This window comes from Lutra lutra, chromosome 5 (assembly GCF_902655055.1).
Source record: "Lutra lutra chromosome 5, mLutLut1.2, whole genome shotgun sequence".
Taxonomy (NCBI): Eukaryota; Metazoa; Chordata; class Mammalia; order Carnivora; family Mustelidae; genus Lutra; species Lutra lutra.
In genome coordinates, this window is record NC_062282.1 from 46,692,443 (window position 1) to 46,714,306 (window position 21,864).

The following is a 21,864-nucleotide window of genomic DNA, read 5'->3' on the forward strand; positions in this document are numbered from 1 at the left end:
TTTTTTAAAGTTAGACCTAGCACTTCTGTTATGTACTACAGGTTTTTACGTTAACTCTAAACACGCATCTAATTTGTATGATTAGGATAAATTCCTAAAGGCGGGACCATTGAGTCAAGTGGGTCTCACTTTTGCTTTGGGAATTTGGAGAGCAGTCTTTCCTGAGTGGCTAACCCTTCTGTTGACTGCAGTCATTGAGGACTGAGCTGGCCTGGGTGAGGGGATGGGGAAGCTTAGAAGAGAGAGCCCTGGACTTGTTTGCCAGCTCAGGGTTTTTATCTTGCCTTCCCCGTGATCACTAGCTTGGGCCTGCTCACACACAGGCTTCCACAGTATTAGAGCCCGAGAAGGCCTTTCAGATCCTTCCTTTTTGGAATCTGCTGGGATTAGGCAGCCTTCCGCTATAGAGCCGGCTCTGGCATGGCCTCAGTCATGGACTTTTACCCTCCCCAGGACTCAGGGCCCTCTTTATGGAGGGTGCAGAGCCAGGAGGGCCTTTCTGCTTCAGTGTTGAGTTCCTGGGCTGTTGGCCGCTGTTTGTGTCCATGATCTCACTTTCTGTGATTGCTTCCGAGAGGCTGGTACAGTTGTTGCTGTGTCCTTCCCCTCTTCACCACGTCTTCCTCCTTTGGAAACCTGCAGGTTGTTTGATGGTGTAGGGATGGTAAAAAGGGTGAGGAACTAGTGGTGGCCCCCCTCCATGGGTTTTGCATAACCACCTCTCCCTTCTTGTTCCCTCAGAACATTCTGCTCCAGCCAAAGTGGTGAGGGCGGCAGTTCCTAAACAGCGCAAAGGCAGCAAGGTAAGGAGACCTAAGCAACCGAAGGGGACTTTCTTGAAGAAAGAGGGGGTGGCCTCTTCTGAGCTTCTGGGTAGTTCTGGATCTTCTCAGTAGTGGTGGAGCCCCTCTGGGCCTCCAGTGTGGATGGTTGTAGTGGACAGACTGATTATGGCTTCTGATCTCTTGGGGGAATGGTATGTGGGGTGAGGGGCTGAATGGCAGAGACAAGGCCACCCCAGGGCCCTCATAGAATGTGTCTTGCAGGTTGGTGACTTTGGAGATGCAATCAACTGGCCCACACCTGGAGAGATAGCCCACAAGAGTGTACAGGTACGTCTGTGGGGAAGAATGGGCAGGTTTGGATGCTCTGGACATACACACATTTGGTTCCTTAAGTTGTCAGAGCCTTGGATCTTACCTTATTCGGTTTTTTAGGAGGAGTGGTTGGTATACTACGGCAGCGCTGAAGTAGCTAAGGATCATCATCATTTGAGCCCTTGCTGTATGTCAGGAACTGCCAAGTGCTGCTTACCATTGCACCTGTCCCTCACGGTGACTTAGAGACAGGTCCTTTAGCAATTCCTGTTTTACGGATGAGGCCACTGAAGATAATAACTGTGAGCCCTTGGGAGAGGCTCATAACCAGCCCTTGATGGTCAGGTGGGGATTGGAAGTCAAGTGTGTTATGTTGTTCCAGAGCTTGTGTTTTCCATCAGCCGTACTTGGGTTGCTAGTGAGTGAAGCAGGAGACTGGCCATTAGGCCAAGTACCCACCTCTAGAACATATGTCTTAGGGAAGCTTTTGTAGCACACTCTAGTCCCAGCAGAGGAGGAACTCCAGATCAGTCCTGTCTTTCTGGTGTTTTTGTGCTGGGCTGATGGCCTAGATTCCTCACTAGCTGCGACTTCTGGCCTTCATGCCACAGACAGGGTTGCTGTGGACAAGCTGAGGGCCAGCAGCTCTTCCATACCACAGATTGCCAGGACAGTATGGTCTTGTGGGGAGTAAATATATAGCCCCTGTGTCCTGAGGGTTGTTTCTCAAGACTCAAGGAAGATGGAGAGACAGATTGTCTCCCACCTGCTGCCTGCCTGACCACGCTTCCCAGTGGAAGCCTCTCAGGCTTAAAAACGGGACCTAAGAATACATCTAGTTCAACTCGTCACATGCTTCAGTTCCTAGTTCCTGCCCTGTCTCTCTAGTAGCAGGGGTTCCCTCCTCTCCCATCCCAGGAGGCTCTCAGGTACACCTCACCTCCCTATTACTCTGCTTCCTGCTGCAGCCACAGTCCCACAAGTCCCAGCCTGCCCGGAAGCTGCCACCCAGAAAAGACATGAAGGAACAGGAGAAAGGAGAGGGAAGCGATAGTAAAGAGAGCCCGAAAACCAAATCAGATGAATCTGGGGAGGAGAAGAATGGGGACGAGGACTGCCAGCGAGGGGGCCAGAAAAAGAAAGGTGAGTGACTTGGCGGCAGGGCTTGGGAGAAGTGGCAGGCAGAACTGTGAAGCATCAGAACTTGGGGCTGCCAGATGGGTTTCCGGAGCCCCGAGAACTCCTTGGGAGGCTGACTGACGTAGCCCTCTGGGCCCGCAGTCTTCACTTCTGCCTTCCGTCTGTCAGTTCCTTGTGTTACTTAACAAGAATTGGTAGGCCCTGTTCTCAACAGTTGGGCTCCTAGCAGTGCACAGAACAGATGAGGTCCCCGCCTCAGAATAATCAGTGTATTTCGCTGTATTGCTGTCCCATGTAAGATTTTGTTTAAAGGCAAGAGTTCCCATTTCCTTGGCTAAGGTGTTCAGGGTTAGGGGTTGGCTTCTCTAACAGAGATTCAAAGTAACAGTGTTTTAAACAAGATAGAAGGTTCTTTCTCTCACCTGACAGCTGGGTGTAAGTAGGCCAGCTCTAGAATGGCGACCATTTCATCTCGTTTTCCTTTCCTCTTGCTGTGGTGTGTTGGCTCTTCTCATCCAGGGTGGCTCACTCTTTGCTTCGCATTTCAACTAGCAGGAGTGGAAAAGGGGGAGAGTGGCTCCCTTTGAAGGACTCAGCCTGGAATTGCCTACTTTAACGTAGCTCTTGTAGACAGGATTTGGGCACATGTCTAAAGGGAGCCTGGAAGCGCAGTCTCAATTTTAGGCCCCCATGTGTCTGGCCTCAGAAGGGGGTTCTCCGACCATGGAGAAATAGATATTAGGAGTCAGCCAGGACTGACTGTCACCCTGAGGTCCATGGCTTCCTTATTTTAGAGCTAAAAATGAGGTCCAGTGTGGGAGGAGGAATTTGCCCAAGGTCATCAGATTGGAATCAGACCTTTTGCTCCAGACAGAGGAGTAACAGAGGTAGAGATGGCTAGAAGGGACCTCTCCTTCAAGACTTCCTCATGTCCCCATGCTGTCCTCCAGGGAACAAACACAAGTGGGTTCCGTTGCAAATAGACATGAAGCCTGAGGTGCCCAGAGAAAAACTGGTCTCACGCCCTGCTCGCCCACCAGAGCCACGGCACACAGCTGCCAACCGAGGGGAGATCAAAGGTATGCACCGCCCACTGTGGAGCACCTGGACACGGGGGTCACCCTCTGGCGTGACCCAGTGCCCCTCTCCCCATAGGGTCTGAGCCTGCCACCTACGTGCCCGTACCCATGGCCCCCCCAACCCCAGCCTGGCAACCAGAGACCAAACCGGAGCCTGCCTGGCACGACCAGGACGAGACATCGAGTGTGAAGAGTGATGGGGCTGGTGGGGCGCGGGCTTCCTTCCGTGGCCGTGGACGGGGGCGTGGTCGCGGCCGGGGACGCGGCCGGGGTGGCACTCGAAGTACGTGAGGCCCCTTTGGGCTCCGGGATGTCCGAGGGAGTGTGGCGGGGGCGGTGGGCAGGGATCTCCCCTCCCTTATGGCACCCATTTGCCCCGTAGCCCATTTTGACTACCAATTTGGCTACCGAAAGTTTGACGGTGCAGAGGGGCCTCGCACCCCCAAGTACATGAACAACATCACCTACTACTTTGACAATGTCAGCAGCACTGAGCTTTACAGTGTGGACCAGGAGCTGCTCAAAGACTACATCAAGCGGCAGATGTGAGTGGACGGGAGCCTTCTTCCTGAAGAGGCGTAGGGTGTCGGGACCTGTCAGAGGGTGGCTGGTGGGCAGAGCAGCGATGCACAGGTCCTCCTGGTGCTCTGCTAGCCCCAGAGGCTGCCCCTGGCTGGAACTGGGAGAGAGGGAACTGCTGCTTATCCTTTAAAAGCTGATTTTTCATAAAGGTAATATTTATTGCAAAAGTAATACCATATCTGCCCTAAGAAAATTAGAAATACCACCAACGAAAAGGAGAGGGAATGTCCGGTGTCTACCCGCTCAGCAGCTCTCTTTGTAATGGCGGCATGGTCAGAATGCTGGCAGACACGTGCAGGGTTCCCCCTGTTGGCGGGGTGCAGTGTTAAGTGCTTTACAGGATTATCTTATTTAGTCCTGCACTAGTCCTGTGGGCTAGGTCTTACCTCCGTTTCGGAGATGAGCAGACAGACCCTGGAACTTGCCCAGAGTCTCACAGCTGGTAAACAACAAGGCACAGATTTTATCCATTTCTGTCTGATGGCAAAACCCTAGCTCCTAGCCACTCCCATATATTGTCCCTTGGTCCAGTGGGGAAGCCATACAAGGAAGTAGATCATTTCAGGAGAGTGTGACAGTATTTTGGGAGAAGAGAAGGTGATTGGTAACAGTGGAACTGGGTTGTAAAGGCGGATGAGGGGTTTGCCAGCGAGGCTGAAGGGCTGGGGGAATGGGTCTGACCAAGGTTAGGGAGCCACAACAGGGTAACATTTCTTTTCAGCCTGTAATACCGTACATATGTACGATAGGGTCAGGGTCGGTCAGAGGCTATGTGAGGTGGCCGGGGCGTACAGGATGAGAAAGGCAGTCTCCTCTAAGTGACGCAGCAACCCTCCATCTTCTCCCCTCCACCTAGCGAATACTACTTCAGCGTGGACAATTTAGAGCGAGACTTCTTCCTGCGACGGAAAATGGATGCTGACGGTTTCCTTCCCATCACCCTTATTGCTTCCTTCCACCGAGTGCAGGCCCTTACCACTGACATTTCACTCATCTTTGCGGTAGGTCTCCCTCCCTGGGGCTGGGGTGCAGGGGAAGGAAAGGTCCTTACTTACAGAGCTGGAGTGTGGGCCCCCGCAGAGAACCCTGTCATCTGATGACCTCTGCTAAAGTTTCAAGACTTGGCTGGCCTCTCTGCCTCCCTCTTTCTCTCCTCTCTCTCCCTCTTACTATGGAAAATTGCAGACATTTACAGAAGTAGACAGAATGGTATGATGAAACCATCGCCCAGCCTCAGCAATTGTCAACTCATGGCCTGTCTTACTCCATCTATCCCCCATCTGTTTCCTCTTCCAAATTACTTTGCAGAAAATCTCAGGTAACCTGACATTTCATCCATGTTTCAGTAATCTCTAAAAGATAAATAGCTGGTTAAAACAAACAAACAAACGTGGTCAGCGTATCATTATCACATATAAAGATATTAACAGTTCCTTAATATGTCCAAACCGTCCATTGCAATTCACCCTATTTGGGGGGGAAAAAAATTTTGTACTTGATGAGAATCGGGATCCAAATAAGACCCATGTGTTGTCTTACTAAGTGTCCTCTTCCCCTGTCTTTTTCCTTGCAACTCATTATTTGGATAAAACTGGGTTGTGTATCTTGCCTAATTTCTCACGGGACACAGTGGTGGCATCTGACGTGTTCATCTGTATTCCAAATTTTGTGTAAACTGCTGATGCAGAGGCCTGATCAGATTCAGGTTTGGGGGGTTTTCCTCCCCTTTTTGTCAAGACTCCTTTATAGATAATGATATGTTCTCTCGGTGGCACAGAGCATTTCATTTGTTCCCTTGTGAGGCAAGCTGCTGTCCATCACTGCCTGCTACTTCAGTAGGGACTGTGGAGTGGTGAAATTCTAATTCTATCGCTCTGTCTTCATTTGTTAGCCGGAATACCTTTTTAAGGGGGGACTCTGCCTCATCGGCTATTCAGTTACAAAGAGGTATGGTTTGTACAGAAAGGGCGGATAAAAGCCTGATCTTTCCCTTTGTTAACCAGTTGTCAGAATTATGAGTTGATCCCTAATAACTTTCAAGGGCTTGGGTTGGTTTGGTTGGTTTTTGTTTTGCTTTAGTGTCTAGTAGCATCCCAGACCTGCGGATGCAGCCTTACTGCGGTCTTAGCCTGTTGCAGCTCCTGTGCTGAACCCAGTTGTCCCTCTGCGGCTAGCGGAGCCCCGCTTGATCTCGTACACTTCCTGCCTCAGATCTGGAATAGGCCATTTTTTCAAGGCGCTCTAAGTCCTCTCTTTTGGGGAAATGGTGTTTATGTACCACACAGTCTGAGTTATAGGGATGTTTGTTGCTGCTTTGATTGGTCATTGTTTCTAGAGCTTTTTTTTTTTTTTTTTAATACATCAGGAAATTATACTGATATTTTCTATTAAAGTTCAGGATTACACAGTCTTTACTTAATACCAATGGTCTTTTTTTTTTTTTTTTTTTTTTTTTAAGATTTTATTTATTTGAGAGAGAGACAGTGAGAGAGAGCATGAGTAAGGAGAAGGCAAGAGGGAGAAGCAGACTCCCCATGGAGCTGGGAGCCCGATGCGGGACTCGATCCTGGGATTCTGGGATCATGACCTGAGCTGAAGGCAGTCGCTTAACCGACTGAGCCACCCAGGCGCCCAATACCAATGATCTTTTATGTCTAATACTCCTTTCTCCTAGACCCCAAGTCCTCATTGCTGTTGACCTCAACGTAATTACTCATTTGTTTTATTCGATAGTTTATATACCTTATTCTCGTAATAATACCTCTACTACTACTAAAAATGTGGGGGGGGCTGCTACTTTATACCTCAAATGACTGTATTCTCAAATACTTGGAATAATCTTTGTGTAGTTTTGTCTCTAGTTTGACATACATTTGTTTTGTTAGTTTCATCTTGCTCTCAAGTTTTAGGGATTGCTTTTTCCCCTCTAATTTCTAATTTGTTTTGCATTTAGGTAAAACATTTACATGGTTCTAAAGTCAACATGGTATCCTCCTAGAAGTCCGATTTAAAATTCTCTCACTTCTGCCTTCCTTTTATTCCCCATAGGCAACTTGTTTTGAATCCTTCCATTAAAAAAAAATTAGCAAATGCCACTCGGTGTATTTGTATCCTTTCCCTGTGTTAGTTAGATGGCACCATGTAATGCATGCGTTTCTTCACCTGTTCTTTTGCTTTCACTTAATACATTTGGGAGCTGACTGCATGGTAGTACATAAGAGAAGGATGTTTGTCGTTCCTGCTTAGAGCTGCGTATATATCTTGCCGTATTTTTGCCAGTGTATCTTTGATGTAGATTTCTAGAAGTGAGAAGGCTGCACTGTGGGGCAAATTGCTGGGTTCCCTTTCCTCAGGGACACGCGCCAGCAGTATAGCAGAGCGCCTCTAGCTGTAGCCTCACCGACAGAGTGTGTTGTCCTGTGTCACACTGTGGAAATGTCTGCCTTCCACTGCAAAGATTCTTAAAGACAACTCTCCTCCCTTCTCCACTCTGACCCTTTTTCCTAGAGATGAACACCCATAGGCGTTTACCTGTGAATCCTAGAAGAATGTGTATGTAGTTGTTTGTATTTATTTAAAAATTCAAACACCAGTGGCATCTTAGACACACTGACCTAGGCCTGCTTTTTTATGGCTCTTTCCCCCTCAGCACATGCGAAGCTATTTTTTAATGTCTGAGTCGTATAGCACTGAATGGGTGTGTCATCGTTTATTTTAAGTTGTTGGTGTGTGGCAAGTTGGGTAGTTTCTAGTGTTTTCCATATTACAGATGATGTTGTGAATGGCTTTTTATCTGTATCTTTACACATAATGTAATCTGTCTATGGCCCTATTTCTCTGGGGGTAGATTGCTAGATATTGAATGGCAAGGTCACAGGGCAGGTATGTTTTTCATGTTGGTCCTTTCTTATAAGTTTGAACATCTCGTAATCCGATGCCAGTTGTGGAAGATGGTGCCAGTTTTCTTATACCCCCCTCAGCACCAGACTCTTAACTGAGCTCGTGGGGCCCAGTCATCCATCTGCCAGCCGCCCAGACCTCATTCTGTCCGAATCATTCCTCTGTATCATCTCCTTCCTTCTCCCCCACAGGCCCTAAAGGACAGCAAGGTGGTGGAGATCGTTGATGAGAAAGTCCGCAGGAGGGAGGAGCCAGAGAAATGGCCTCTTCCTGGTCCCCCAATAGTGGATTATTCTCAGACTGATTTCTCCCAGCTTCTCAACTGCCCCGAGTTTGTACCCGTCAGCATTACCAGAAGGAGACAGGTAAGTACTGCTGGCCTGTGGGCGCCTTCCTGTTGTCCTTGTCCTTCAGCCAGCACTCCTCCTCAGAGCTGGTGTCAGGAGGAGGACTAGAAGGTTGAGGACCTCACCTTTCCACCCTTCAGAGTCAGCGCCTGGTTCTCCCCGGGCCGTCACCCCAGTGCCAACCAAAACAGAGGAGGTCAGCAACCTAAAGACGCTGCCCAAGGGCCTGTCTGCCAGCCTGCCTGACCTGGATTCTGAGAACTGGATCGAAGTAAAGAAGAGGCCGCGGCCGTCCCCAGCACGGCCCAAGGTGGGTGGGGCTGGGCCTCAGAGGGGCTAAGCCCACAGGCTGGCTGGCTCTTGGCTGTGACGCGAGCCGAGGTCAGCAGTGACTGTGGGAAAGCCACTGGGCTCGTGTCCCCTTCCAGTGAGGATCACCTCTCAGGACCGCCCCCGCTGTGTGAGTTCCTTAGTGCCCTTCTTCACAGGAGGAACTCATATGGCCCCTGGCAGCAGTGTCCCTGGTTTCTTGGTGTTTGGCTCTTTGTTTTGTCCCATTGAAATCACTGGGGCTGCCGTAGTGCCCGAGCGTGTCCTCACTGTCCCCTGTATAAGCCACTCAGGCTCTGAAGAGCGAAGGGAAAGAGCAGACACACAGCCTGGATGTAGAGTTAGTCTAGACATGAACACAGGTTTCCTATCACTGATGGCTGTTGACCTTGGGAAGCTTGTTGTTTAGTATCTCAAGTCTTCAGTGTTCCCATCTTCAGAGGAAAGAAAGAAGGGCTTAGACTGCTCTAGAAATTGTAAAGCAATATGCCAGTAGTACACATTGAGTCCACTCTGAGAAGTGTTTCCATTTCAAACTAAAACTAGTGCTCCCTTTCCAGGAGCAAATGTGTGCTCCATCTGCCCCACTCCCTACCTTCTCTTGGGAGATCTCTTTGGTTTAGGGCTTGTGAGGAGGCCTCACAGATGACCTTGGACTTTGGGTGTCTGAAATGCTGTGTCCCCTTTTCCATTGTGCCACTGAGACTGCCTCCCTCTTGTTCATATCCCGACTTCCCTCTCTGTTCTGCCTGTGATCCTTCACACAGTGTCAGGGATCAGGCCAGAGTCATGAGGAGAACATTGGAGAGGGACCTTATGAGTTCCAGGCCTATAGGCTGTTGAGGTTTGGAAAGGCAGGCAGGCTTAGCCCCCATTCCACAATTAGAGCCCTATTGTTCCCACCGGGCCTATCCTGAAGCTTAAGAGAGAGTAGGTTTGGAGTTTATATGGGAAGTTTTTTGCATAGGAGGGAATTGACCTTTTGGATAGAAATTGTAAGGTAGACAAATGCTTCTGCCCTGAGGTCTCAGATAAATTCATCCTAGCAACACTCTGAAATACTTCTTTTTGCCAGAAGCAGCCTATTTTCTCTTGCCTCTAGAACATGCTGTCCTTTCTGTACACTCTTTGTTCCTGCCTTCATCTGGCTTACTTATGTTCCTCCTTCTTCTGTCATTACATCTCCCAGGAAGCCTTCCCTGACTGTCCTCACTCTCACCTCTAGCTGGTTAAGTGCCAATCCCTGTGTAGTTCCACAAATTCTGTTTTTACTCTTGACCAATACCACACTGCATTTGGCTGGCTGGTGGTTTGACTTTTCTCCCGCCAAACTGTGAGCTGCCTTAAGTTCAAGGATTGTGTCTTCTAGGGCCTGGTATCAGTGGGTTCTTGTTAACTCATCAAAGAGTTGAGCATCTGGGGTAGTTAAACGTCTGCTTTCAGCTCAGGTCATGATCCCAGGGTCCTGGGATTGAGCCCTTCATCGGGCCCTTTGCTCAGTGGGGAACCTGCTTCTCCCTCTCCCACTCCCCCTGCTTGTGTTCCCTCTCTCCCTATCTCTCTCTCATTCTGTGTCAAATGGGAAAAAAAAAAAAAAGAGTTGAGCATCTGCTATTGCTAAGTCCCTGTCTAGGTACTAAGGATATGAGGGAAAGCAAGGCAGCTGTGGTCCCTGTCTGATGAAGCTCTCCTTTTCTTGGAGAGATTTTGGATAGATGGAATGGATGGATCAACCTGTAGAATCGTGTGCTCACTCCCAGGCTAGGTAAATGAGAGCATAGGTGGCTGCAGGGCCTTGTCCCCTCGCCGTTTGAGAATGACTGTGATGTCAGCTGGGAGAGAGGAAGCCTAGAGTCGTAGGGGACAGGCTGCAAGGCTGGCAGCTGTGGCTTGCTGGCATTGCCAGGGCCTCTCTCTCGGCGACAGCTACAGAGGCTAGTCCAAGACCCCCGGTAATCTCACCCCGCACTCTTCATCTTTCCCATTTTAGAAGTCCGAGGAACCCAGGTTCCTCCACCCGACCTCTCTGCCTCAGCAGCTGCCCTCTCAGCAGCTCATGTCCAAGGAGCAGGAGGAGCAAGAGGAGCTCGATTTCCTGTTTGACGAGGAGATGGAGCAAATGGATGGGCGGAAGAACACCTTCACCGCCTGGTCTGATGAGGACTCTGACTATGAGATTGATGACCGGGATGTAAACAAGATCCTCATTGTCACCCAGACGCCGCCTTACATGCGTCGGCACCCTGGGGGGGACCGCACAGGCAACCATACCTCGCGTGCCAAGATGAGCGCGGAGCTGGCCAAGGTCATTAACGATGGGCTCTTCTACTACGAGCAGGACCTGTGGACCGAGAAGTTTGAGCCTGAGTATTCCCAGATCAAGGTGAGGCTTGGACACAGCAGTGGGGGTGGAGCCTGGGGTGTCTGTAATCTGCGGGAGAGAGGCAGGCTGATTCACTCTGTGCCCTTGGGGAAGAGTCTCAGTATCCTTGTGTATGAAGAGAGGGTGGTAATTGACACTTTGCTGGGGCATGGAGTGAGGAGAGATGGAGAGAGACTTTGTAAGCTGTGTCACTGTGAGAGGCAATCACTGTGCTGCCTCAGCATCCATGTTTAATGTCCTGACAGCCACACGTGTGGGGAAGAGAAGAACAGAGGATTGTTACTTCTCTTCTTAAGAATTTAGGCCTATATAAAAGTTTTCAGGAGCCTGTTTTGAGTATGGAAATTAGAGAAAAGACAGGTTTTAAAAAAAAAAAATCACTGCTGACTGGAAATAGTCAAAACTTGCAGGTTTGTCCAGAGTAGCTGTGAGGTGAGCCTGTGCGATAGTAAGCAGCAGGGAGTTTGGTGGAGGTGAGGAGACAGTGGCAAGAGGAGAGTCAGCGGCCTGTGGGGAGCTCCTCATCTAGCCTTGCTGCAAAGAGGGCTGGGCCAGCACTCAGCCCTTCTGGGTCAGCACGCTGGTGTCCAGGTAACTGGGGCTAGGGAATGGTGTGGGGCAGCTGAGAGCCTGGGGACCAGAATTCCAGGTATGTGGATGTGGGAGCTGCCCCCTGCAACTTCCTGCACGTCTTGATTCCTAAACAGGCTGGGGCAGTCTTCTTACTAACACCAACACCCCACCCATTTTGTATCCTCCACAGCAAGAAGTCGAGAACTTCAAGAAAGTCAACATGATCAGCCGGGAGCAGTTTGATACACTAACCCCAGAGCCCCCCGTGGATCCCAACCAGGAGGTCCCTCCTGGGCCACCCCGCTTCCAACAAGGTGAGAGAGGGGTACCACCTGGCCTAGGTGGGAGAGTACAGCCCTCTGACGGGGGGGCTTCCCAGATGCAGTCAGTCACAGGCCCACCCCTGCTCACTGGCCCACTCTCTCTCTCTGCAGTCCCCACCGACGCCCTGGCCAACAAACTGTTTGGAGCTCCTGAGCCCTCCACCATCGCCCGTTCTCTACCAACCACTGTCCCAGAGTCGCCAAACTACCGCAATGCCAGGACCCCCCGCACTCCCCGGACACCACAGCTCAAAGACTCAAGTCAGACATCACGGTTTTACCCAGTAGTGAAAGAAGGACGGACGCTAGATGCCAAGGTGAGGGGCTTCTGCTGCGTGGCTAAGAGTCTTGGGCTCACTTTACCGCATTCCAGTGCTTTGCTGCGTTCCCTTGCCTGAGCCAAGAGACTGCCAAATCCCTGTGTTTTTAGGATGGTGGGCCGCCTCGGGATCGAGTGGCCACATCTGAGGAAGGCACTGGGTGTGAGAGTGTCGCCATGTCCGTGTCACCATGATAAGGCCCAAGGAGGATTGACGAGCTGTGGCTCCTTGGGCTCCCAAACCTCAGTTTCCTCACCTGTGGGATAGACGTGACCAGTCTCTGGCTCAGAGCTGTGGACCTCATGTGTGAGAGACTAGATAACAGAAATTCTTTGTAAATTGTGAAGAGCTCACACACATGAAGGAATCTTAGTCCTGTAAATGCTTGGTGTTTCTCAGAGTTCTGTGAGTTAATAACATATTCTGGACTGACCTTTGCAGATGCCTCGAAAAAGGAAGACAAGACACAGCTCAAACCCACCCCTGGAGAGTCACGTGGGCTGGGTGATGGATTCCCGAGAGCACAGGCCCCGGACGGCATCCATCAGGTGCTGGCGCAGTGGAGAGGAGAGATGAGGCTGACGGCAGGGTGGGCGGGAAAGCCAGGCAGTAGATGGGACCAAGAAGAAGGAACCTCTTTGGTCTGTAAATTAAAGAAGGGGCCCTTACCTAAATCCAAAAATCTGAAGAAGTCTAGAGAAGTAAATCTAGGGCCTGGGAAGATTTTCCCAAAGAAGTGGTGTCACAGCCCCTCAGACCAGAGGCTCTTAGAGAGTATCTGTGAATTGATTTTTGGAGGTAGATACCTGCTGCCTGCCTCAGGATAGCCAGGTCATTAAAGAAAAATACAAATTCCTGGGCCCCACTCTAGACCTACTGACTCAGCTTCTTGGGGATAGGGTTCAGGTCCCCCCCACCCCACCCCCAGGAAAATTGCCCCAGTTTTCCCTGTTCAAGAGCAACATTGGAAGCCACTGACCTGTGCACTCTACTCCCTGCACAGATGGCACAGACTGGGAATAGCTGTGGTTTTAAAAATACAGTGGATTACCCCATAATAGTTCATCAAACAAACTTAAATGTGAACTTGGGATAAATAAATGCTTATAAGCTCAGGTTTGGGCATTGTGCCGATCTGGGATGTAAAACAGTCCATGACCCCAGGACAAGTCTCCCAGTTTCTGTGAGCCTCAGTGGCTACTTTGTAAAAGCCATCAAAGGTCTACTTGAAGAGTGATCGGGCCGAAGGATGTTGGTTGGCCTACCATAGTACTTAGGTCTCTTTGTTGCCCTTTGAGAGGCTAGATCTTGGCTGATGGACCAGAGGAGCCCCTCCTTACCTGATGGCCAGCTGCTCCAGGGAACCTGGTGACACTGTCTCTCTCCTGGCCTCTAGCTCCAGCCCCTCAGAAGGGACACCTGCAGTTGGCAGCTATGGCTGTACCCCACAGTCTCTGCCCAAGTTCCAGCACCCTTCCCATGAGCTGCTTAAGGAAAATGGCTTCACACAACACGTCTACCACAAGTATCGTAGGCGCTGCCTTAATGGTAAGAAGCGCAGGGACAGAGGGGCAGCCTCGGGGGCCAGGGTATAAGGGCTGGTGGAGCAGGTGGTTCTGCTTTCTTCTGACCTTAGAGCAAGGAGGACTGGAGTTAGACTCAGGCCACGTAGTTTTGGAATACAGGAAGCTAAAAGAATCTGATACTCAGAACATTTCTGTTCCTTGATCTTCCTCTCTTGATAATAAAAAGGTATCAAAAGTTTACCTATTTCTGGCATGGCTGTTAAGTCAGCTGTTGTCCAGTGTGGCCCACTGTTGATCATAAAAGGGTGTGCATGGGGCGGCATAGATTCTCTAGAACAGGGGCGGCTTAGCCGTGGCCTGTAGACTGAATCCAGCTAGCTGCCTATTTTTGTATGGCCCTTGAGCTTAGAACAGTTTTTACATTTTTAAGGGGTTGAAGGAAAAAGGAGGAACCTACGACTGAGACCACATGAAGCCTATAAAGCTTAAAATATTTACTCTGGTCTTTTATAGAAAAAAGTTTGCTGACCCCTGCTTTTAGAAGATGGTGTAAGGAGAGACTGTCTAGATACTCCCATGTGTTTCCTTTTATCACACAGTGATACGTCTTTTAACTGTAGATTGTCGGTTTGGCTGTGAAGATGCTCAGAAGCAGTCTCAGCACTCCCACGGAGTCTTTACTTTAATTCCCCCTCACGCCCCTTCTCAGTTAGCAGCACATGGCTGCTGAGTGCTTCGCTCATCTGCCTTACTCCCCTGTGTATTTGGGTGTGGTGACTGCTTTTTTGGGATAGAATTCACATACTCCACAGTCGACCCATTTAAAGTGCATGGTGTTGTGCAGTGGCTTTTAGTATATTCCAGCATTGTGTGTCTGTCCCCGGCATCGATGTTGGAACATTTTTCATTAGCACCGCGGAAGAGACCTGTGCGCCTTACCAGTCACTTCCCACCTCCACCCCTGCAGCTCCTCCCAGGCCTGCACAACCCGCAGTCTTAAGGATTTGCCTGTTCTAGACTTTCCTGTAAATAGAATCATCTCATCAGCGGTCCTTTGTGGCTGGCCTCTTGCCCCGAGCGTGCTGTTCTCACACTCGATCTCTGTGTAGCACGGTACCAGTACTGCACTCCTGTCCGAGGCCGGCTAGCACTTCAGTAGAGGGACATGTAATGTCATATCTGTCTCTCCGTCACCAATGGGCCTTTGGGTTTCCACTTTATGTCTGTGCTGAATAATGCCGCCATGAACATGTCCATATTTCTGTGGGCGTAGGTTTTCATGTGATAGGAGTCATGTGATAACTCTGTTGTTTAACTTTCGGAGGAGTTGTGAGACTTTTTCCCAAAAAGGGGCCGCCATTTGTTGTTCCTGACAGCATGAGGCTTCTGATGGCTTTGAGTCCTGACCCAGCACTTGTTGTCTGTCTTTCTGGTAATGGCCATCCTAGTAGGTGTGAGGTGATAAGTAATACCTCCTGGAGGTTTATATTTGCGCGCCCCCCGCATAGCTGTTCGTGCTGAACATTTTTTTCATGGGCTTATTGGCCGTTTGTATGTCTTTGGAGAAATGTCCATTCAGATTCTTTGCCTACTTTTTAACTAGATTATTTGTCTTTATTATTAAATTATAAGAGTTCTTTATGTATTGTAGGTACAAGTCCCTTATCAGATTCATGATTTGCAAGTACTGTTTTCCACTTTGTGGCTGTTTTTTTTTTTCACTTTGTTGATGGTATCCTTTGAAGCACAGAGGTTTTTATTTTATTTTATTTTTATTTTAAGGAAATCTCTTTTATTTTTTTTTTTTTAGTAGTTTTTTTAAAGATTTTATTTATTTGTCAGAACAAGAGAGCATGATCATAAGCAGGGAAGGGAGTGGCAGGCAGAGGGAGAAGCAGGCTCAGGGAGCCCAATGTGGGACTCGATCCCACAACCCTGGGACGAAGACCTGAGCTGAAGGCAGATTCTTGATTGAGCCACTCAGGCGCCTGTGGTTTTTTTTAATGATACTAAATTTATGTTCTCTTTTGTTGTTTGTTCTATGGTGTGTGTTTTTAATATTACTCTTTTGTAATTGTTAATATCTAGGATTCCTGAAATAATAATTGGTAATGAATAATTAATATGTTAGATTACCAAATTATTTCTTGATGCTTTTCCTTGTTCAACTACGCTTGAGAGCAGTCGTATGTGAGGTGAAAAGCTAGGCTGCAGTGACTCGGTTTAGAAACCGATGCCACCTGCTTCTGCGCGCCCAGCAGCAGGGCCTGACACAGGATTGTGTTCAGTAACGCTCTTCACCAGAAGGACAAGGATGAGCCAGGGAATTGGCGGGGAAGGGGGTAGAGGAGAAAGGACCAAGTCCTTGAGCCCAAGAACGTTTGTCCCCTGAATCGCAGGCAGTGTGGCCCTGACACGTCTTTCCTCCTTCCTCCCGCATCAGAGCGGAAACGCTTGGGCATTGGCCAGTCTCAGGAGATGAACACTCTCTTCCGCTTCTGGTCCTTCTTCCTCCGAGATCACTTCAACAAGAAGATGTATGAGGAGTTCAAGCAGCTGGCTCTGGAGGATGCCAAAGAAGGCTACAGGTGAGCGGCATGTGGGGTGAGTGGTGGGGGCTGGCTGGTGCTTGGGGGAGGGTGGTGAGGGATCCCTGGTGGGTCTGCTTCCAGAACTGTAACCAAAAATCTCTGGTGTGTATCCCAAATATACTTTATAAAAAGATGATAATTTTTGAATGAGTAATAATGTTGACATGGTTCAGATGCAGAGAGGTCAAAGATTATATCATGAGCGGTCTCCTCAGCCACATCCTGCCTCCAGTTCCTTTCCCCATAGACAGTGAGCATGGTCAGAAGCCTGTGGACTTTCCTAAAAATATTTCACTTGAGTAAGCAAGGATATCCCCGTAGTCTCCCGCCAGGTCCCTATTGTTTACCCAGAGATTAGTCTCTATTAGATAGTATTTTGCTGTTTATTTTTTTGCACTTTTTAAAATAATTTTTTTTTAAAGACTTTATTTATTTATTTATTTGTCAGAGATAGCACAAGCAGCATGAGTGTTTGGCAGAGGGAGAAGCAGGCCCCCCACTGAACAGGGAGTCTAATGCAGGACTTGATCCCAGGACCCTGAGATCGTTACCTGAGCCGAAGGCAGGCACTTAACCAAATGCGCCACTCAGGCATTCCTAATACTGTATTTTAGAGATCATTCCATGTCCATATATAAATAACTTTCTTGTTCCTTTTTATAGCCAGTACAGGCTTACGCTGTATGGATGTATCCCAGCTTTTTTTTTTTTTTAAGATTTTATTTATTTGTCAGAGAGAGAGAGAATGAGCACAGGCAGACAGAATGGCAGGCAGAGGCAGAGGGAGAAGCAGGCTCCCCACTGAGCAAGGAGCCCAATGTGGGACTCGATCCCAGGGCGCCGGGATCATGACCTGAGCTGAAGGCAGCCGCTCAACCAACTGAGCCACCCAGGCGCCCCTATCCCAGCTTATTTAACCATTCTCCTGTTAATAGATACTTCGGTTGTTTTCAGTATTTTGCTATTAAGAAACAAATGCCTGGAGCACCTGTGTGGCTCGGTCAGGGGTCTGCCTCGTCTTGGGTTGTGATCGCAAGGTCCTGGGATCTATCCCCAGGTCGGGCTTCCTGCTCCGTGGAGAGCCTGCTTCTCCCTCTCCCTCTGCCTGTCGCTCCCCCTGCTTCCGTGCTCGCTCTCTCTGTCAAGAAGATAAAATCTTAAAAACAAAACCAGATACCTTTTAAAGATACTTTTCTTCCCCCCAAATAAAAGATTCTCTCTGTAAGCAATTTGAAAAGTACAGAATTTTTCTTTTTAAGATTTTATTTATTATTTGACAGAGACACAGCGAGAGAGGGAACACAAGCAGGGAGAGTAGGAGAGGGAGAGCAGGCTTCCAGCTGAGCAGGGAGCCCGATGCGGGGCTGGATCCCAGGACTCTGGGATCATGACCCGAGCCAAAGGCTGACACTTAATGACTGAGCCACCCAGGCGCCCCTCAGAAATGTTTAAGAAGCTGTGGGGAGAGAAACCCTTCAATCCAGAGATTACAAGTGTTAATGTCCTGCCATATTTAATGCATTTAGATCATCACATGAATGCCTGTTGGTATCTTTTTTTTTTTTTTTAAAGATTTTATTTATTTATTTGACAGATTATAAGTAGACAGAGAGGCAGGCAGAGAGGAGGAAGCAGGCTCCCTGATGAGCAGAGAGCCCAATGCGGGGCTCGATCCCAGGACCCTGAGATCATGACCTGAGCCAAAGGCAGAGGCTTTAACCCATGAGCCACCCAGGCGTCCCTGTTGGTATCTTTTTTTTTTTTTTTTTTTTTTTTTTTTAAGATTTTAACTTATCGGGGCGCCTGAGTGGCTCAGTGGGTTAAGCCGCTGCCTTCGGCTCAGGTCATGATCTCAGGGTCCTGGGATCGAGCCCCGCATCGGGCTCTCTGCTCAGCAGGGAGCCTGCTTCCTCCTCTCTCTCTGCCTGCCTCTCTGCCTGCTTGTGATCTCTCTCTCTCTGTCAAATAAATAAATAAATAAAATCTTTAAAAAAAAAAAAGATTTTAACTTATCTGACAGAGAGAGAGAGAGAGAGACAGTGAGAGAGGGAGCATAAGCAGGGGGAGCAGCAGAGAGAGAGGGAGAAGCAGGTCCCCTGCTGAGCAGAGAGCCCAGTGCAGGGCTCGATCCCAGGACCCTGGCATCAGGACCCGAGCTGAAGGCAGACACTTAACAGCTGAGCCAACCAGGCCCCCCTCCTGTTTATGTCTTATCATTTATAAGCATTGCGTTTTTCCATGTCGTTAAAATATTTAACTTTCTTGTCTTCTTACAGAAATTCTTACATGCTTTTTGTTGAAAGTTCAGAAAATACAGATAAGATAATTTGAAAATCCCAACTCCCAGAGATAACCAGTGTTAATATATTTAAGTATGTGCCCTTCCAGGGGGTGCCTGGATAGCTCAGTGGATTAAGCCTCTGCCTTTGGCTCAGGTCATGATCTCAGGGTCCTGGGATCAAGCTCCGCATCGGGCTCTCTGCACTGCAGGGAGCCTGCTTCCCTCTCTGTATCTGCCTGCCTCTCTCCCTACTTGTGATCTCTCTCTCTGTCAAATAAATAAAATCTTAAAAAAAAAAAAAGTATGTGCCCTTCCAGATTTTGCATACCTATGTAGATGTGAAAATTACATATTTGTAATTATCACGTAACATTTTGAAACATGTTTTTTCCACTTGATAATCTATCATAAGCATCTCCGTATCCCTTGGTATAGATTTAAGTTATAATTTTTTTGAAAGATTTATTTATTTGAGTGAGAGTGAGCGAGTTAGCACTGAATGTAAGCACACATGGTGGTGAGGGGCAGAGGAGAGAGAGAGAGACTCACAATCAGACTCTGTGCTAAGCATGGAACCCAACACGGGGCTCGATCTCACAACCCTAAGATCACTATCTGAGCTGAAATCAAAAGTCGGACGTTCAACTGACTGCACCATGTGGGTACCCCAGGTTATAATTCCTAACAATTTATATTCTGTTGTACAGATTTTACCATGATTTTTCTTAACTGCTTTTCTAAGACATTTAAATTTTAATAATGTTATGAATAGTTTTATATATCTGTAAAATATAAAAATGTATTTTTGGTCATTTCCCTGGCATATTCGTAGAAGTAAAATTTTTATTTTTTTAAAAGATTTTATTTATTTGCGTGAGAGAGAGCAAGCACAAGGGTGGGAGTGTGCAGAGAGGGAGAAGCAGGCTTCCCACTGAGCGGGGAGCTCGACACAGGACTCAGTTCCAGGACCCCGAGATCACAGCCTGAGCCAAAGGCAGACGCTTAACCAACTGAGCCACCCAGGTGCCCCAGAAGTAAAGTTTCTGAAGTCAGATAAGCAAACCTACTAACTAACATGACCACATGACTTTGGAGAGCTTATCCCAAGGGCTGACAGACTTTTTCTGTAAAGGGACAGATGAGAAATATTTCAGGCTTTGCCAGACATTGGAGGGGGAGCTGTCTGTCACAAGTACTCGGCTCTGCTCCTCTGGCACAAAGAAGCCAGTGACATTTCATGAACAAATGAGTGTGGGCAGGGGGCCGTTGTTCATTTGTCTGGAGTTTGCTGACCCCTGGCAAACCATAAACTGCTAGACCCCACTTAGACTAGCATTAAATATTAGTCTTCTTGAAGATTAGTTAGCATTTTCTTGAAAATCCGTATGCTTAAATGGTTTCCTACTTCATTTGTGATGCAGGTACATTTCCCTGTTTTACAAATACAGAAACCGTGTCCCAATTTTACTGGCTTGTGTTCTACAGATATGGTTTGGAGTGCCTTTTTCGATACTACAGTTATGGCCTGGAAAAGAAGTTCCGGCTGGATATCTTCAAGGATTTTCAGGAGGAAACGGTGAAGGACTATGAAGCTGGTGAGAGCTGGAGTTGGAGCTCTGCAAGGCCTGGTCATTCAGGCCTTCTTTCCCTTCTCCCTCCCTGGGTCAACCCAGGTCACATCCCACCTCCTGGTTTCTGAGCCTCTTTATTCTCAACTCCTCACCAGCCTGGCTTCTCTCTGACTCTGCCTCTTCTTTTCTGTAGGCCAACTCTATGGACTGGAGAAGTTCTGGGCCTTCTTGAAATATTCCAAAGCCAAAAATTTGGACATTGACCCCAAACTTCAAGAATACCTCGGCAAATTCCGACGTCTGGAGGACTTCCGAGTGGATGTAAGTGAAAGTCTCTCCTTTTTCTCACCGCTGTCCTGGAAAGAAAACTGGACCAGAGATCAGGATACCTGGGTTCTTGTCCCAGCTGTGCCACTGGCTTAGGGACTCTTACCCCCATTGGGTCCTTGGTGTCTTCACTTATAAAATAGAGGGTGAGAAGTGGACTCCGACCCCTAATTTTAGGGGTTTTTATGGTTGCTCCTCCTTCCCTCCCATGTTCTAGTAGCTAAATATCCTAATGCCCTCTCCCTTTTATCTTCTACCCCTCCTTACTGGTGAGCCCTAGTCAGCCATAACTAGTTGACTGGGGTGAGTACTCAAGTAAATGTCGTTTTTTCTGGAAGACGCCAGTTCCAGCCCTAGAAGTTTATAAATTCTGTTTAATACCCCCACCACCACAGCCACGCTCTGGTCTTCTCAGAGCAGTGACTCAATGGTGACATCCAGTGGTGGTTCAGAGTTATTGCTGCTAGGCAGATCCCGGGAAGCACTAGAGTGATGGATGTATCTGCCTTACATGTGCTTCAGGGACTCCAGAAATGAAACTTTTTCTTTCACAGAGTTTGTAATATATTAGAGGTATGCTAATCATCTTACTCCCTTTGGAGCCTTTTAGCAAAAAGATAAATATAAGTAAGTAACAATAGTACTCCTCAAATGTATTAAAAAATTGCCATTGATTGAGTGATTACCATGTGCCAGGCACTGTGCTGGGCACTTTATATTGATCTCCTTTAACCTTTATAATGTGGTGAAGGGGGTAGGATTTGCTGTTACTGTTGCTGAACCAGTGGGTAAATGGGAGCCCATGACCACCCAGTGAGATGGTGGCAGTGCTGCTCAGCCCTCCCAGTATAAGAGGAATCTGTTGTCTTCCATCCTTGAGCACCTCCTCGTTTGGGGGCTAGAGGGAGGCACATGTGCAGAGAAGCCATGTAGTAAGAAAACCTGTGGAGGTGGGACAAGAAGAAGGGCTGAGTTTTGACACCCGGAAATGGACATGTCGTCGAGGTCACCTTTGGTAGCCATGAGTCCAGACTGGATCATGGTCTGACTCTTAGGTCCGTGTCCTCTTTTTTTTTTTTTTTTTTTTTTTTAAGATTTTATTTATTTATTTGACAGACAGAGATCACAAGTAGGCAGAGAGGCAGGCAGAGAGCGGGGGGAAGCTGAGCAGAGAGCCCGATGCGGGGCTCCATCCCAGGACCTGGGATCATGACCTGAGCTGAAGGCAGAGGCTTTAAACCCACTGAGCCATCCAGGCACCCCAGGTCAGTGTCCTCTTTAGAGCTTGGTAGGAGATGAGGCAATCCCCAGGAGTATCTGGGCCTTCTGAGCTGAGACGTCCCAGAGTATGCAGGCCATGTTCCACGCGTCGTCATTTTTGCAGCAATCCCTTCTCAGAAGGGGAGCAGAAACTTGTGTAGGTGAAGGCCTGGGCTTCAGAAGTAGATGGGTCTAGTCCACATTTTGTCTTTACCGGTTACAAGCTATGGGACC

General features: G+C 48.4%; 1 protein-coding gene across 1 annotated transcript in view; it reads left to right on the forward strand.

Moving 5' to 3' along the window:
- LARP1 (La ribonucleoprotein 1, translational regulator) overlaps positions 1-21,864 on the forward strand; it is a 56,827-nt gene that overhangs the window by 33,559 nt on the left and 1,404 nt on the right. Inside the window, 18 exon segments of the mRNA XM_047731626.1 lie at positions 742-803; positions 1,047-1,112; positions 2,066-2,240; positions 3,188-3,316; positions 3,393-3,599; positions 3,699-3,861; positions 4,755-4,899; positions 7,990-8,137; positions 8,140-8,163; positions 8,286-8,455; positions 10,466-10,858; positions 11,622-11,745; positions 11,866-12,071; positions 12,516-12,622; positions 13,471-13,622; positions 16,044-16,188; positions 19,958-20,067; positions 20,237-20,364. Of these exon segments, the coding sequence (XP_047587582.1) occupies positions 742-803; positions 1,047-1,112; positions 2,066-2,240; positions 3,188-3,316; positions 3,393-3,599; positions 3,699-3,861; positions 4,755-4,899; positions 7,990-8,137; positions 8,140-8,163; positions 8,286-8,455; positions 10,466-10,858; positions 11,622-11,745; positions 11,866-12,071; positions 12,516-12,622; positions 13,471-13,622; positions 16,044-16,188; positions 19,958-20,067; positions 20,237-20,364 (2,654 nt within the window).